This window comes from Canis lupus, chromosome 18 (genome assembly GCF_003254725.2).
Source record: "Canis lupus dingo isolate Sandy chromosome 18, ASM325472v2, whole genome shotgun sequence".
Classification (NCBI taxonomy): domain Eukaryota; kingdom Metazoa; phylum Chordata; class Mammalia; order Carnivora; family Canidae; genus Canis; species Canis lupus.
Genome location: NC_064260.1, coordinates 37,015,821 through 37,028,689, shown reverse-complemented (window position 1 = coordinate 37,028,689; position 12,869 = coordinate 37,015,821). Strand labels below are relative to the sequence as shown.

Genomic DNA, 12,869 nt, shown 5'->3' with positions numbered 1-12,869 from the left:
AGGAAATATCCAAACTACTTATTTTTTATAAAGCCAGTCAGATGATCTGTTGGAAAGGAGAACCAGGTATCTTCTCACATCTAGCCAGCTCTCCATATAGTTGATCTTTTGAGGGGAGAAGAAGGAGAGGTAGAAGGAGTTGGGTGGGTTCAGTTTTGGGGCCATCAGTCATCTCATGGCACCTGAGCCCCCCAGTCATCTCTCTGCCTTCTCTTCCCTTCTAGTATGTTCTCTGCATCATAGTTAAGTGACCTTGTAACAACACAAGGGTCAGCAGACCCCTCTCCTTAAAACCCTCGTGGTTTCCCATGATACGTACAATGAAATCCAGACTTGTGACTGTGGCCCTCACGTCTCTGCAAGATTTGCAGTTACCTTCCTCTGGTTTCCTCTTTCCTTTTTCCCCATTGCTGAGTCCTCTGCATCTGCCCATCCACAATGCTGTTCCTGTGGTTCACTGAACCAGCCAAATAACTGCTTGGGATCCTTCCATGTGCTAATGCTTCTCCCTGAATGCTCTTTCCCTAGCATTTATTTTTATACATTCCAGCAACCTTGTAAAAATTATTTTATTTTACTTATTTATTTAAAGATGTTATTTATTTATGAAAGACACACACAGAGAGAGAGAGAGAGAGAGGCCGAGACACAGGCAGAGAGAGAAGCAGGCTCCATGCAGGGAGCCTGATGTGGGACTCGATCCCGGGTCTCCAGGATCACTCCCTGAGCCGAAGGCAGGTGCTAAACCGCTGAACCACGCAGGGATCCCCTATTTTACTTTTTATTGCGATAAGAATACTTAACATGAAATCTACCCTATTAATTTTTTTGTGACTTTATTATTTAAACATTTTTAAATTTAGGGGCACCTGGGTGGCTCAGTGTTTGAGGTCTGCCTTCGGCTCAGGCTGTGATCGTGGGGTCTTGGGATGGAGTCCTATATGGGGCTCCCTGCATGGAGCCTGCTTCTTCCTCTGCCTGTGTCTCTGCCTCTCTCTGTGTGTCTCTCATGAATAAATAAAGAAAACCAAAAAATATGTAAAAATATTTAATTTAAATCCAAGTTAGTTAACATATAGTGTATTATTAGTTTCAGGGGTAGAATTTAGTGATTCATCAGTTGCATACAACACACCCAGTGCTCATCACATCACGTGCCTTCCTTAATGCCCATCATACAGTTACCCCACCCAACCCCCTCCAGCAACCTTCAGTTTGTTTCCTATGATCAAGAGTCTCTTATGGTTTGTCTCCCTCTCTGTTTTTATCTTATTTTTCCTTCTCTTCCCCTATGTTCATCTGTTTTGATTTTTTAAATTTTTGGTTGAAGTTGACATATCATATAAATTGCAGGTGTACCACATAGTGATTCGACAATTATACACATTGTGAAATGCTTGCCATAAGCATAGTTACCGTCTGTCACCATGCAAAGTTGTTACTATTGGATACAATCCTTATGCTGTATTTAATCCCTGTGACTTACTTATTTTATAACTGCAGGTTTGTACCTCAAATCCCCTTTATCTGTTTAGTGCATAATACAGTGTTGTTAACTATAGGCATGATGTACGGTAGATTTCTAGGATGTAGTCATCTTGCACCTGCTCTTTATGCTTACACTTTCAGGCCTTCCTTCAAGTCACTTTCCCAAGGGGGGTCTCCTTTGACTCCTTCAGCTGAAGTTGCCTACACCCACCCCCATTCCTCTGCTTTATCTTCCATACGCACTTGTCATTACCTAAAATTATATGATTTTTTTCTTTTTTTTTTTTATGATTTTTTTTCTTATTTCGTGTCTGTTCTTCCTTGCGAAGATGTAAACTTCATCAGGCCAAGGGCTTTTTCTCTCCCATTCACAGCTCTCTCTCCACTTTCCACATCAGTGTCAGGGAACAGAGTAAGTGCTCAATAAATAAGTGTCAGATACATGGGCTCAGTGAGGCTCTTGTGAGGGAGAGCCGGGACTTGGTTAAGCTCAGGCTCTGGCATCCCTCAGGAGAAGTTTCAGGAGCCTCCGCAGCGCAGCCTCCCTAGCTCCCGAATGGTATGGAATGTTTCCAAGCTCTGAAGAAAATAAATGCTTAAGGAGTCCTCTGCTAACGTCCTCTCCCAGTGACATTCAACCAGCCTGAGGTAGGTTTAGGCTTCTCTTTAGAAAAAGCCTCTCTGATGATGGGTTCCCTTTTTTTTATTAAAAAAAAATACTTTAGGGGTGCCTGGGTGGCTCAGGTGGTTAAGCATCTGCCTCTGGCTCAAGTCATGATCCTGGGGTCCTGGGATCCGGGCCCATTTCAGGCTCCTTTCTCATGGGGTGGGGGCCCCCCTCCCTGCTCATGGGGGGGTCTACTCCTCCCTCTCTCCCTCCCTTTGCTCATGCTCTCTCTCTCAAATAAATAAATAAAATCTTTAAAAAGATACTTTAAAAAATGTAGGTGATTAGTACAAAAAATTTGCAAAAAACATGCAAACATACTCATTTCTGTTAACAACACATATTTCTAACTGTCTATGGTCTCTCATGGCTTTTGTCCGGTTATAAAATTTCACTGTGCTGTGATCATGGTCGGTAGGGTACTTGACCTAGTATGTTTATATTTAAACTGACAGCCCTCTATTTACACTTCCTGTTTTTTCAACACTGTCTACTCTTTTCTTAGCAAAGACCTTCTAATTCACTGAGTTCATATGGCATATCATTTAATTACTCTTTAACCATTGGACGTTTTAGTCCCTTATGGGTGGTGTGATTTGCTTCTTTCTTTTAGATGCAGGAACAATACTGCTAGAAATAGCTTTATGCGAATACTTTCTTGTTCCTTTGACTTTCTTCTTTGGAATTAATTCCCAGCAGTAGGAGATTTTTTCTTTTTTTAAAGGTTCTCAACTAACAGATGATGCACTGTCTCCCAGAAATGGAATACAGCAAATCATTTTCCTGCCACAAGGGCACATGTGTAAAGCTTCACCACACAAAGGTGACAACTGTGGGAACGAACCCACGACAAGTCCCATGGAACTGGGACTTGTGGTTAATTAAGCGTATGCAATCTTCAGCCTTTTGGCCAGAGTTAGAATCTGTGCTTTGATTTCCTCATCTGTAAAATAAGGTCAATAATAGCACCTACCTCAAAAAAAAAGAAATACTGGCACCTACCTCATAAGTTTATTATAAGAGTAAATGAGTTAATTGGCATAAAGGGCTTAGAATAGTTCCTGACACCCAATAAAGGTTAGCTATTTTTTTCTAAGATTTTATTTATAGGGACACCTGGGTGGCTCAGTGGCCGAGTGTCTACCTTTGGTTCAGCTCGTGATCCCGGGGTCTTGGGATCAAGTCTCTCATCAGGTTCCCCATAGGGAGCCTGCTTCTCTCTCTGCCTGTGTCTCTCTGCCTCTCTCTCTCTGTGTCTCTCGTGAATAGATAAAATTTAAAAAGAGTTTATTTATATTTGAGAGAGAAAGAGAGAGCACAACAGGGGCAGAGGCAGAGGGAGAAGCATGTTCCACACTGAGCAGGGAGCCTGACACGGGGCTTGATCCCATAACGGTGGGATCATGACCTGAGCCAAAGGCAGACACTTAACCAACAAGGCCACCCAGCCACTCCCGTTATTATTATTTGTAATGCAGGACACATCAGCAGGAACCCCATACATGTTGGCTAGTATTTTAACCTTATTCTTTTTTTTCTAGTTTTCCCTGCTGTGATTCAGGATTTTTGGCTTTAGTCAGGCTGGCTTAACTATTGTTTGAAAGTTGAGTTGCATTGGTCATTGGCAGCTGGTGTGTGAGTGTGTGTATACAGGCAAATATAGAAGCTGCCCTCAAAGAAGCTCCAAGTGTGTTGCGTTGCCAGGGGGACAGACATGTACACAAGTAACTCAAGAGTGGACAATGTAGAGTGAAGAGGGGGTGTTGTCTCCGTACCGAGTATGAAGGGCCAGGTTCAAGTTTCCACATCAGAACTTCCTAGGCAGTGCATGGTGCTCCGTGGGGCCCGGTGGGGCTGTTTCCCTGGAATAGTTGATGCACAGAGGCTGTTCCATTCGGTCTTTAAGGAAGGCAGGCTGGCTGGAAAAGCAACCTTCCTTTACTTCCCTTCTGGAGCTGATTGACCACAAGCTATCTGGATGAAGGACTAAGTGCATTCACACAATGACACTTTTCTTTTTTTCTTCTTTTTAAAGATTTTCTTTATTTATTCATGAGAGACACACAGAGAGAGGCAGAGACATAGACAGAGGGAGAAGCAGATACCATGTAGGGACCCCAATGCAGGACTCCATCCCAGGACCCCATGATCATGACCTGAGCCAAAGGTAGACAGACGCTCAACCACTGAGCCACCCAGGTGCCCCCAACAATACTTTTCTTAATGAAAATGTGGTGGTCAATTGTGATGAGACAAATACTTTACTTAAAGAAAGATTCTGTATAAATTGTTTACTTTGCTCTAAAAATTTGCAAAATATTGTGCTCTGCAATTTGAGGACAACACTGTTTGTCTCTCATTTTATCATGTTATAAGCTTGTGATGAAAATTATAAGAGTTTGACGTTTATTATGAGACATTAGAGAATATAAAACAGGAAACATATCTTTCAGGCTCATCACTCAAAGACTGAATTTTCTGTGTGGTGTAGAGACCATAACTTTCTGAGTTTCATTTTCTGTGTAGTATTATATCACAAATGTTTTCACGTTATTACATTGTCTTTATGAATGTAATTTTAAACAACTGCATAGGTTTTCATTAACTGAATCTAGCATTCTGTATTAGGTTTCATGATTTTCTATTACAATTATGCTGTGATTTTTGCCTTGTGTATAAGGCTTTTGGTGGTTGTTATGGTTGTTGTATTTTAGACTAATTTCTGACTTTAAAGTCCTGAAGCGGAATAACTCAACTTAAATTCAAATGCTTATTTTTTATTTGGAAAATTTCAAACCTACACGAATTAAGAGGACAGTATAATGAATGCTTAGGTCTGTATTACCCAGCTTGGAAAATTGTCCGTGTTTTGACAAAATATGAGCATTTGAAAAATATTTTCCCAAAATGTCAAACCTTTTACCGCTTCACCAGCGAGCCTGGCAGTGCTCTTTTCTCCACAACTTTGGCAGCACCGAGGATCATCCTTAAAATCCAAATCCAAAGAAAACATAATATTAAAACTTGGCTCAGTTGTTAAACAACAAAAATAATTAATTTGTGTTTTGGTCCCACCCCTGTAATTTAGCAGAACAGTGTTTTTGGCCTGGCCTAAGTATCCCCTGAGAAGATCAGTGCAAAGAGCCCTCTGTATCTGTGGCCATTCAAATGTAACTGAAAATTCTATAAACATCGGAAAATACTTCATGCATATGCAAATCTACCTTGCAGCAAATTCAAACTTGATACAATTTAAGGGTCATGTGCATAATGACCTAGTGACTTAGAATAAAGATATGGGTGGTGAAATGGGGCAGTGGGGTATGTTCAGGGAGTGGTTTCCTGAACTCCCACCTCACTCCGTGAATCATGCTAATTTTACTTATAAAAATATGTTGTGACTCAACCTGTAATAATTGGTGTGTAATACAAGAATAGAGGTTTCTTTACTTTTTCTTCAGTTTTATTGAAGTATAATTGACAAAATTGAGGTTCTTTTGCTCTTTAAGCTTAAAGTCAGTGTGGAGTAATATGATTTAAAATGTGTTGAAGAGGGTTGGATCTAAAAGTATAAGTTGGATTGGCGGGTGGGTGAGCCACGTATGAGGGCGTGAAACTCTATCCAGGGTAGACACCATAGTGTCCACCAGGTGGACATGCGAAAGAGGGCAAAATGAGAGTAGGGTTCATGTTTGGCAAACAAAACAAAACAAAACAATCTGATAGTTGAACGTTGAAGGAAAAAAATACGATTACAAAATCCTGACTTTGGGGAAGATAGCCATGTGAGCTATTTAACTCATCTGGGTTTCCAGGGCCACGTTTTTATCGGCTAAAGGCAGCACCTTAGGGCCTGCCTTCTGGGATCTATATAAGAATTGTATGTTCTTTGTATAAATTTGTATTTTTAAGGTGCTGGTGTGGTAAAGGGATATTCAGAGTACTAAAGAGGCATGTGAATGATCAGAAATGTTTGCTTATTTAAAAAAAAAGGAATGAAGATCAAGGAAAGAATGAAAATAGGAAACCCCATTGAGAACCTATGTTTTCACCCATATGTGGAATATAAGAAACAGCACAGAGGGTCATAAGGGAAGAGAGAGAAACCTGAATGCGAAGTCATCAGAGAGGGAGAAAAACCATGAGAGACTCTTAACCATGGGAAACTGAAGGTTGCTGGAGGGGAGGTGGATGGGGGATGCGGTAACTAGGTGATGAGCATGAAGGAGGACACGTGATGTGAATGAGCACTCGGTGTTCTATGCAACTAATGAATCACTGACCTCTACATCTGAAACTAATGATGTACTGTATGTTGGCTAATTGAATTTAAATAAAATTTTAAAAAATAAAATTAAAATTAAAAAAGCAAAGAACCTACTGAGTGTGTCAGGCTCGGCACTTTCAGACATGGGAGCTCATTTAATTTTCACCACGCCCTGGAGGTGGGTGTTACACTCTCCCCGTGATTAAAAGGAGAGCGCTGGAGTCTGTAACTTCAACTTCTCCAAGGTCACACAGCTAGTGGAGTAAGCAGTGGCCGGGCGAGATAACAGTAGCTGAACTCCAAAGGAAGCAGTGAGGGTAAATACTCAGGGATTGCAGACTGTGTTTTTTACACGGCTGGGCCTGTTCCAGGTTCAAGGACAGGAGAGTCACTTTTCCCATGACTTCTTTCCTCATACCAGGTCTCATGGAAGAGGAAAACCAGACAGGAGTGGTCCAGTTCCACTTCCACCCCTTCTCCACAGACCCAGCGGTGGTTCCCCTCCTATTTGTGGCCTTCTTGCTGTTGTACTTAGGAAGTCTTGTTGGAAACATGACCATTGGGCTGACGGTCTGGAGAGATCACTCCCTCCATACCCCGATGTACTTCTTCCTTTTTGTTCTGGCCGTGCTGGAGATCGGCTACTCTACCAACATTGCTCCCCTGACTCTGGCTGGCATCCTTTCCATGGGGCGGATGCTTATCTCTCTCCCTGGCTGTGGGGCCCAGATGTTCTTGTTCATCCTTCTTGGCGGGTCTGACTGTGTCCTGCTTGCTGTCATGGCCTACGACAGGTACGTGGCAATCTGTCATCCGTTGCACTACAACCTCATCATGAGTTGGGAGCTCTGTGGGCAGATGACTTTGGGCTCGTTGGGGCTGGGATTCCTGTTGTCACTGCCCTTGACCATTCTGATCTGCCACCTTCCATTCTGTGGCCACAATGAGATCCACCACTTTTTCTGTGACATGCCTGCAGTCATGCGCCTGGCCTGCACAGACACCCGCCTGCATGAAGCAACTCTCTATGCCCTCAGCGTGGTGGCTGTGGCTGTCCCCTTCCTCCTCATCTGCCTCTCCTATGGCTGCATCGTGGCCACCATCCTGAGGATGAATTCAGCTGAGGGAAAGCGCCGGGCTTTCTCCACCTGTTCCTCCCACCTTATCGTCGTTCTCCTGCAATATGGGTGTTGCAGCCTCATCTACCTTCGTCCCAGCTCCAGCTACTCCCCAGAAGAGGGCCAGGCAGTGTCCGTTGTCTACACCTTTTTCTCCCCAGTGCTAAACCCCTTGATCTATAGCATAAGGAATCAAGAGGTGACTGATGCAATAAGGAGACTTATGGCAAGAATGTGCTGGGTCAGGAAACCAGAAATATTTCTTCCTAGAAAAAATATTCCCCAAACCAGGAATAAGGGCATGATGTAAAGGACAGGAAAACTCCAAAGCTAAAAGGAAGGGGTGGAGAAATAACCGTCTCCATGGCTCTCTCAGCTTGCAAAATGCTCTTCAGTGTGAATTCCTCTGCTTTTTAGTGGCGTCCAGTGAGGAAGCCCTGGATTGACCCTGCCCACTTAGCCAGCCTCGTCCCTCATATGACTTAGAATAAGGACTGGACAGGAGTGTCAGTGAAGAAAAGGATGAATGACTGGACACACAGGGACACAGTTGCAGTTGATATAATGGATGCTGGCCTGTTACCTATTTGAAGAGCCTACCTCCCTGACAGATGCAGGCCCAATGGAGTCACGTATTCAAATATCTTTTGACCCCTCTCTTTGCCTGCTCAAGTCCCACCGCCTTAATAAAGTCCATCTGGCCACTCCTTTGACGGCGATCTTCCTCTTTTCACTAAATCATACTTCTTTTTTTTTTAATTTTTATTTATTTATGATAGTCACACACACACACACACACACAGAAAGAGAGAGAGAGAGAGAGAGAGAGAGAGAGAGAGAGAGAGGCAGAGAGAGAGGCAGGCTCCATGCACCGGGAGCCCGACGTGGGATTCAATCCCGGGTCTCCAGGATCGCGCCCTGGGCCAAAGGCAGGCGCTAAACCGCTGCACCACCCAGGGATCCCCCATACTTCTTTTTATACAACCAGGTTTCATGTGTTTTGGCATTGTCTCTGTAGTAAGTCTGTAAGTGGGTGATGGGTGTTAAGGAGGGCACGTGATGTGATGAGCACTGGGTGTTCTACACAGCTGATGAATTATTGAACACTACCTCTGAAACTAATGATGTATGATATGTTGGCTAATTGAATTTAAATTAAAAAAATAAGTCTATAAGGCTCCTCAGGGTGGAAGAAATGGCTTATTCTTTCTTTGTATTTTCTGGTAAGTGCTGGGTACCCAGCCTTAAGGTCCAACCACAAACTTGAGTCCTAACCTTTCCTTCATGAAAGAGAGAAGATGGTGATAACAGCAGCCTTCCTACCTCAAGGGGGTTGGGTTGACAGTCCAGTGAGATAATGAATGTGTAAAGATGTGATAGGAAAGTACAGAAGAAACCACGATCAATATTTGTTTATTTATTTATTTAAATCCTCTGTCAATTGGCGCTTGAACAAACGGCTTTTACCAAGTTTTTCAAGTCCCGCCTTCTTGCTGGTCCCATCCGCCCTTCCCAAAGCAGTAGAATCAGGTGCTTCTCATGGCACCAGATGGCTCTTGTGACTCTCACAGGAGAACCCAAATGGGCAATGAGCAGGGCTGTTAGGGAGATTGGTGGCGGGGACCAGAAGAAGAAGTGAGAGTAGGGAGAGGCATTTTCAAGATCCCTTCCTTAGTAAGACAAAAAGAAGAGAATCCCATTCTCTTCTTGATGTTGCAAGTGCAATTGATGATAAAAACTAGCCTATTCCATATCTGATTATGTTACACGTGAGAAGGAGGGGTAATATGGAGTCCTGATGGCAAAAATTCCTGGGGAATCCAAGTATTTTTATTTTTATTTATTTTTGTTTGATTATTTATTTATTTATTCATTTTCATCCAAGTATTTTTAGTTGTGTTTGTGTGGAGATTCAACAGATATTTTATTGATAGCAATGGTGTTTGTTGAAATTAATACATTACTTCTCTATTTTTAATTTATTCTGTTTCCATTCTGCTTCCACAAAAAAATGTGAAGCAGCTTAAAAATATATCCGATACAAATGTTAAAAACACACAGGCAAGAATATTGGGGTAAAGGAAAAATTTAGACAGGATTATAGAGAATATAGCAGTAAAATTGCTGTGCAGAAATGCAAACCACGTGCTCTCTGCAGTCTATACCTCGGTCACCTACAGGTATCTGAGATTTCTACTAGCCAAGGATAAGAATAAAATTCAATCCTGTTGGACAATTCAGAGCTCATATAATAATAGATAGTAGAAATATGGAGAAATATTAATGCGTTTTTTTGTTAAATCTCAGATATAAAAGAATCTTTTCCCATAATTTTTCAAAGGAGGATATTTCATACTAAACAACATACGAGCAATTATAATAATAACACTAGCGATCATTTATTGAGCACTGAAGGATATACGAGACATTGTTTAGGTGCTTAGTACATTTTAACTCATTTGATTCCCACAATATCTTATAAGATAATTACCATTATTATCTGTATTTTATATGTAAAGAACTGAGGCTTAGAAAGACTAAGTAATTTTCCCAAGATTGCACAGCTAGTAAGTGCTGTCATCATCTAACTTCAAAGCCTGTAACCTTAACCACGATAACATATAGTAAATATGAGATGAATTTTCTAGGGCTCATTCCCAGTGTAAGCTGATGGTGTGACATTGATGTTTAAGTCCCTTAAAAGCAGTTCTGGAAGGGATGGCTATGGTCAATAAAAGGATGTTCTAGAATTTCTCAAATTTTCTAACTTGATTTTAGGGAATAAACCTAAACTGTTAGAGCCTGACTGGCCAGCATGTCTTTCAGGAAATCCTCCATAAACACTATTTTACTTAACCAGGGTCTGGGTAGGAATTGGAGAAGAGAAAGTTTCTGGTTATCATTTTTATCCAAGAGTTGGAATACATATATCCTGCATTAATAACAAGCCAGTCTTGTACTTGCCGTACAGGATTTGGACATGATTGGTTTTCTTTTCTTGCATTACACATCCATCAACGTGCTCCAGTTTCATAATGGTATTCCAGTGGAATCAAATTTGAACAGCATAAAATAATGTCATCATATTCTAATTTGATTTTATTTACTCATTGGTCTGAGCCTACTGGAATGACGCCTAGTGGCATTAGCTATGGAAAGGAAGTGGCCTAGTATGAGCCGAATGTTGTTAGTGGTCCCTCAAAATTCATATATTGAATCTAATCCCTGATGTGATGGAATTGGAGGTGGTACTTTCTTGGAGGTAATTAGGTGATGAGAGTGGAGTCCTCATGAATGGTATTAGTGCTCCTATAACAGAAATCATACAAAGCTCCCTAGCTCCTTCTACTGTATGAGGATATAATTGAGAGTGTGGAAGAGGGCCCTCACCCAACCATGTGGCACTCTGATCTCAGAATTCCAGCCTCCAGAATCGTGAGAAATAAGTTTCTTTTGTTTAGAAGCCACCCAGTATGTGGCGCTTTGTTCTAATAGCCTGAACTAAGCAAGCAATGGCCCTACTGCCTAGTTTATAGAAAATAGTTATTTTAAAAAGTATTCCCTTTTTTAACTAAAAATATCAGGCAGGCTGTAACTCAGCTTTAGATGGCCACTGTGTGGCCCCTCAAATCCTCTTCTTGTTCACACAAATAGACAGAAGAGGGTGAGATAGGACATCAGAAGTCGTGGTTTAAAATTTCAGATCAGCCACTGGCCAGCTGTGCAAACTTGGACAAGTCAACCCACCTATGGGGATTGTGGCTTCCTCAGCTGTGGAGTTGAAGCACTAAACATTGATCAACAGATCCAGTAAGGTGTTATGAGATTAAAATGAAATGTAAATTAAACTTACCCCACAAATTATATGGTCAGCATCACCGTCCTGGCCATCCCCTTCCTGTTTATCATTCCCTCCTCTGTCTTCATCGTGGCCACCAACCTGAAGATTCGCTTGGCCGAGGGGAGGCCCTAGGCCTTCTCCACCTGCTCCCTTCACCTGACTGTGGTCCTGCTGCAGTAGGGATGTTCCAACCCCAGTTACTCTCCAGAGAGGGCCCAGGGAGTGTCTGTGGTTTACACATTCCTCACCCAGGTGCTGAACCCCTTGATCTATAGCATGAGAAACAAGTTGTTTAAGGATGCTTTTAAGAAAAGATACTACGAGGTTCATGCTGTTCAGAGTACATTGACTTTTTCTGGATATTATTGATAAACGGTTTTTCCTACATGAAAAAAAAAATGGGATGAACCTTATAGAAGACTAGAAGCCAAGGGGGAAGACGCTTACATTTCAGGAACTGTTTTAAATTCAATCGCTCTTCCTTTGTTACTATATGCCCATGTTCTGGCAGTGAAACCAGTGTCTCCCCCTGCAAAGTCATCCCGCTTGGGAGGTCTGTTGAAAGGATCATCAGTGAGGTTATGGATATAAAAGTACTTTGTGTACTGCAGCAGACAATATGAGTCTCATTTGGATTCTATTGCTCCTTAGAAACAAAATGCTTTTCTTGGTTTTCCCAAAATTTATTTGCATTATTTCCTAAAATTTATTCTATGCTAAGAGAGCAAGTACGCCAGATTCCAACAGCACAAAGATCTTAGAATTCTCAAGTGTTGCTGAGAGGAAAAGTTGCCATGAGAAATTATATCCTCTTCTCTTCTAGAACAAGCGAGCATTTCTCAAAATGGTGGCCTACTTTCAAAGGCTCACATCCCTCTGATGGCACAAAAAAAAAAAAAAAAAAAAATCCCTGGGTAATTAAGGGTGGGAAAGTGCATATTTTACTTTCCTCTTGAAGATTAACAAACACATTACCTGGGACCTTTTATCGTGGAGCAGTCTTTGTAGGGCTGGGGTTTCCCAAAACACTAATCACTTTTCCTTCTTCCCTCTCTCTCTCCTTCCTTTCCTTCCTCCCTCACCTCCTTCTTTCTTTCTTTCTTTCTTTCTTTCTTTCTTTCTTTCTTTCTTTCTTTCTTTCTTTCTTTCTTTCTTTCTTTCGTAGCATAACCTGATCAAGATAATCTTCTGGGAACACTCTTAGGGAAATGGTTGTATAAATGACCAACAGCAGATATTCAGGGGAGTGGTACCAGATAGAATGGTGCCTCAGATCTGAATGAAAGGAGTCTGTTGTAACAGAAGCCAGGCTGTAGAGTAAAACATAGGAGCAAATTGAAAAATGCAACCTGTTCACTTGTGGATGTTACTGAACACAAATCCGTGTGTGTATATTTAAGATTTATTTGTTACTCAGGTAAGTTTGACCTAGAAATTAAAAACTTTCAAGTACAAAGTACAATCAAATGACTTAATGATTTGTTTGTA

The 12,869-nt window shown here is 41.6% G+C and overlaps 1 protein-coding gene across 1 annotated transcript; it reads left to right on the top strand.

Moving 5' to 3' along the window:
* The first annotated feature begins 6,795 nt into the window (after positions 1–6,795).
* Positions 6,796–8,213, top strand: LOC112663733 (olfactory receptor 10V1-like). The gene has a single exon (XM_025452801.3). It carries the CDS (start codon positions 6,822–6,824, stop codon positions 7,848–7,850), a length of 1,029 nt encoding a protein of 342 aa, XP_025308586.3. The 5' UTR covers positions 6,796–6,821; the 3' UTR covers positions 7,851–8,213.
* Positions 8,214–12,869: the final 4,656 nt, after the last annotated feature.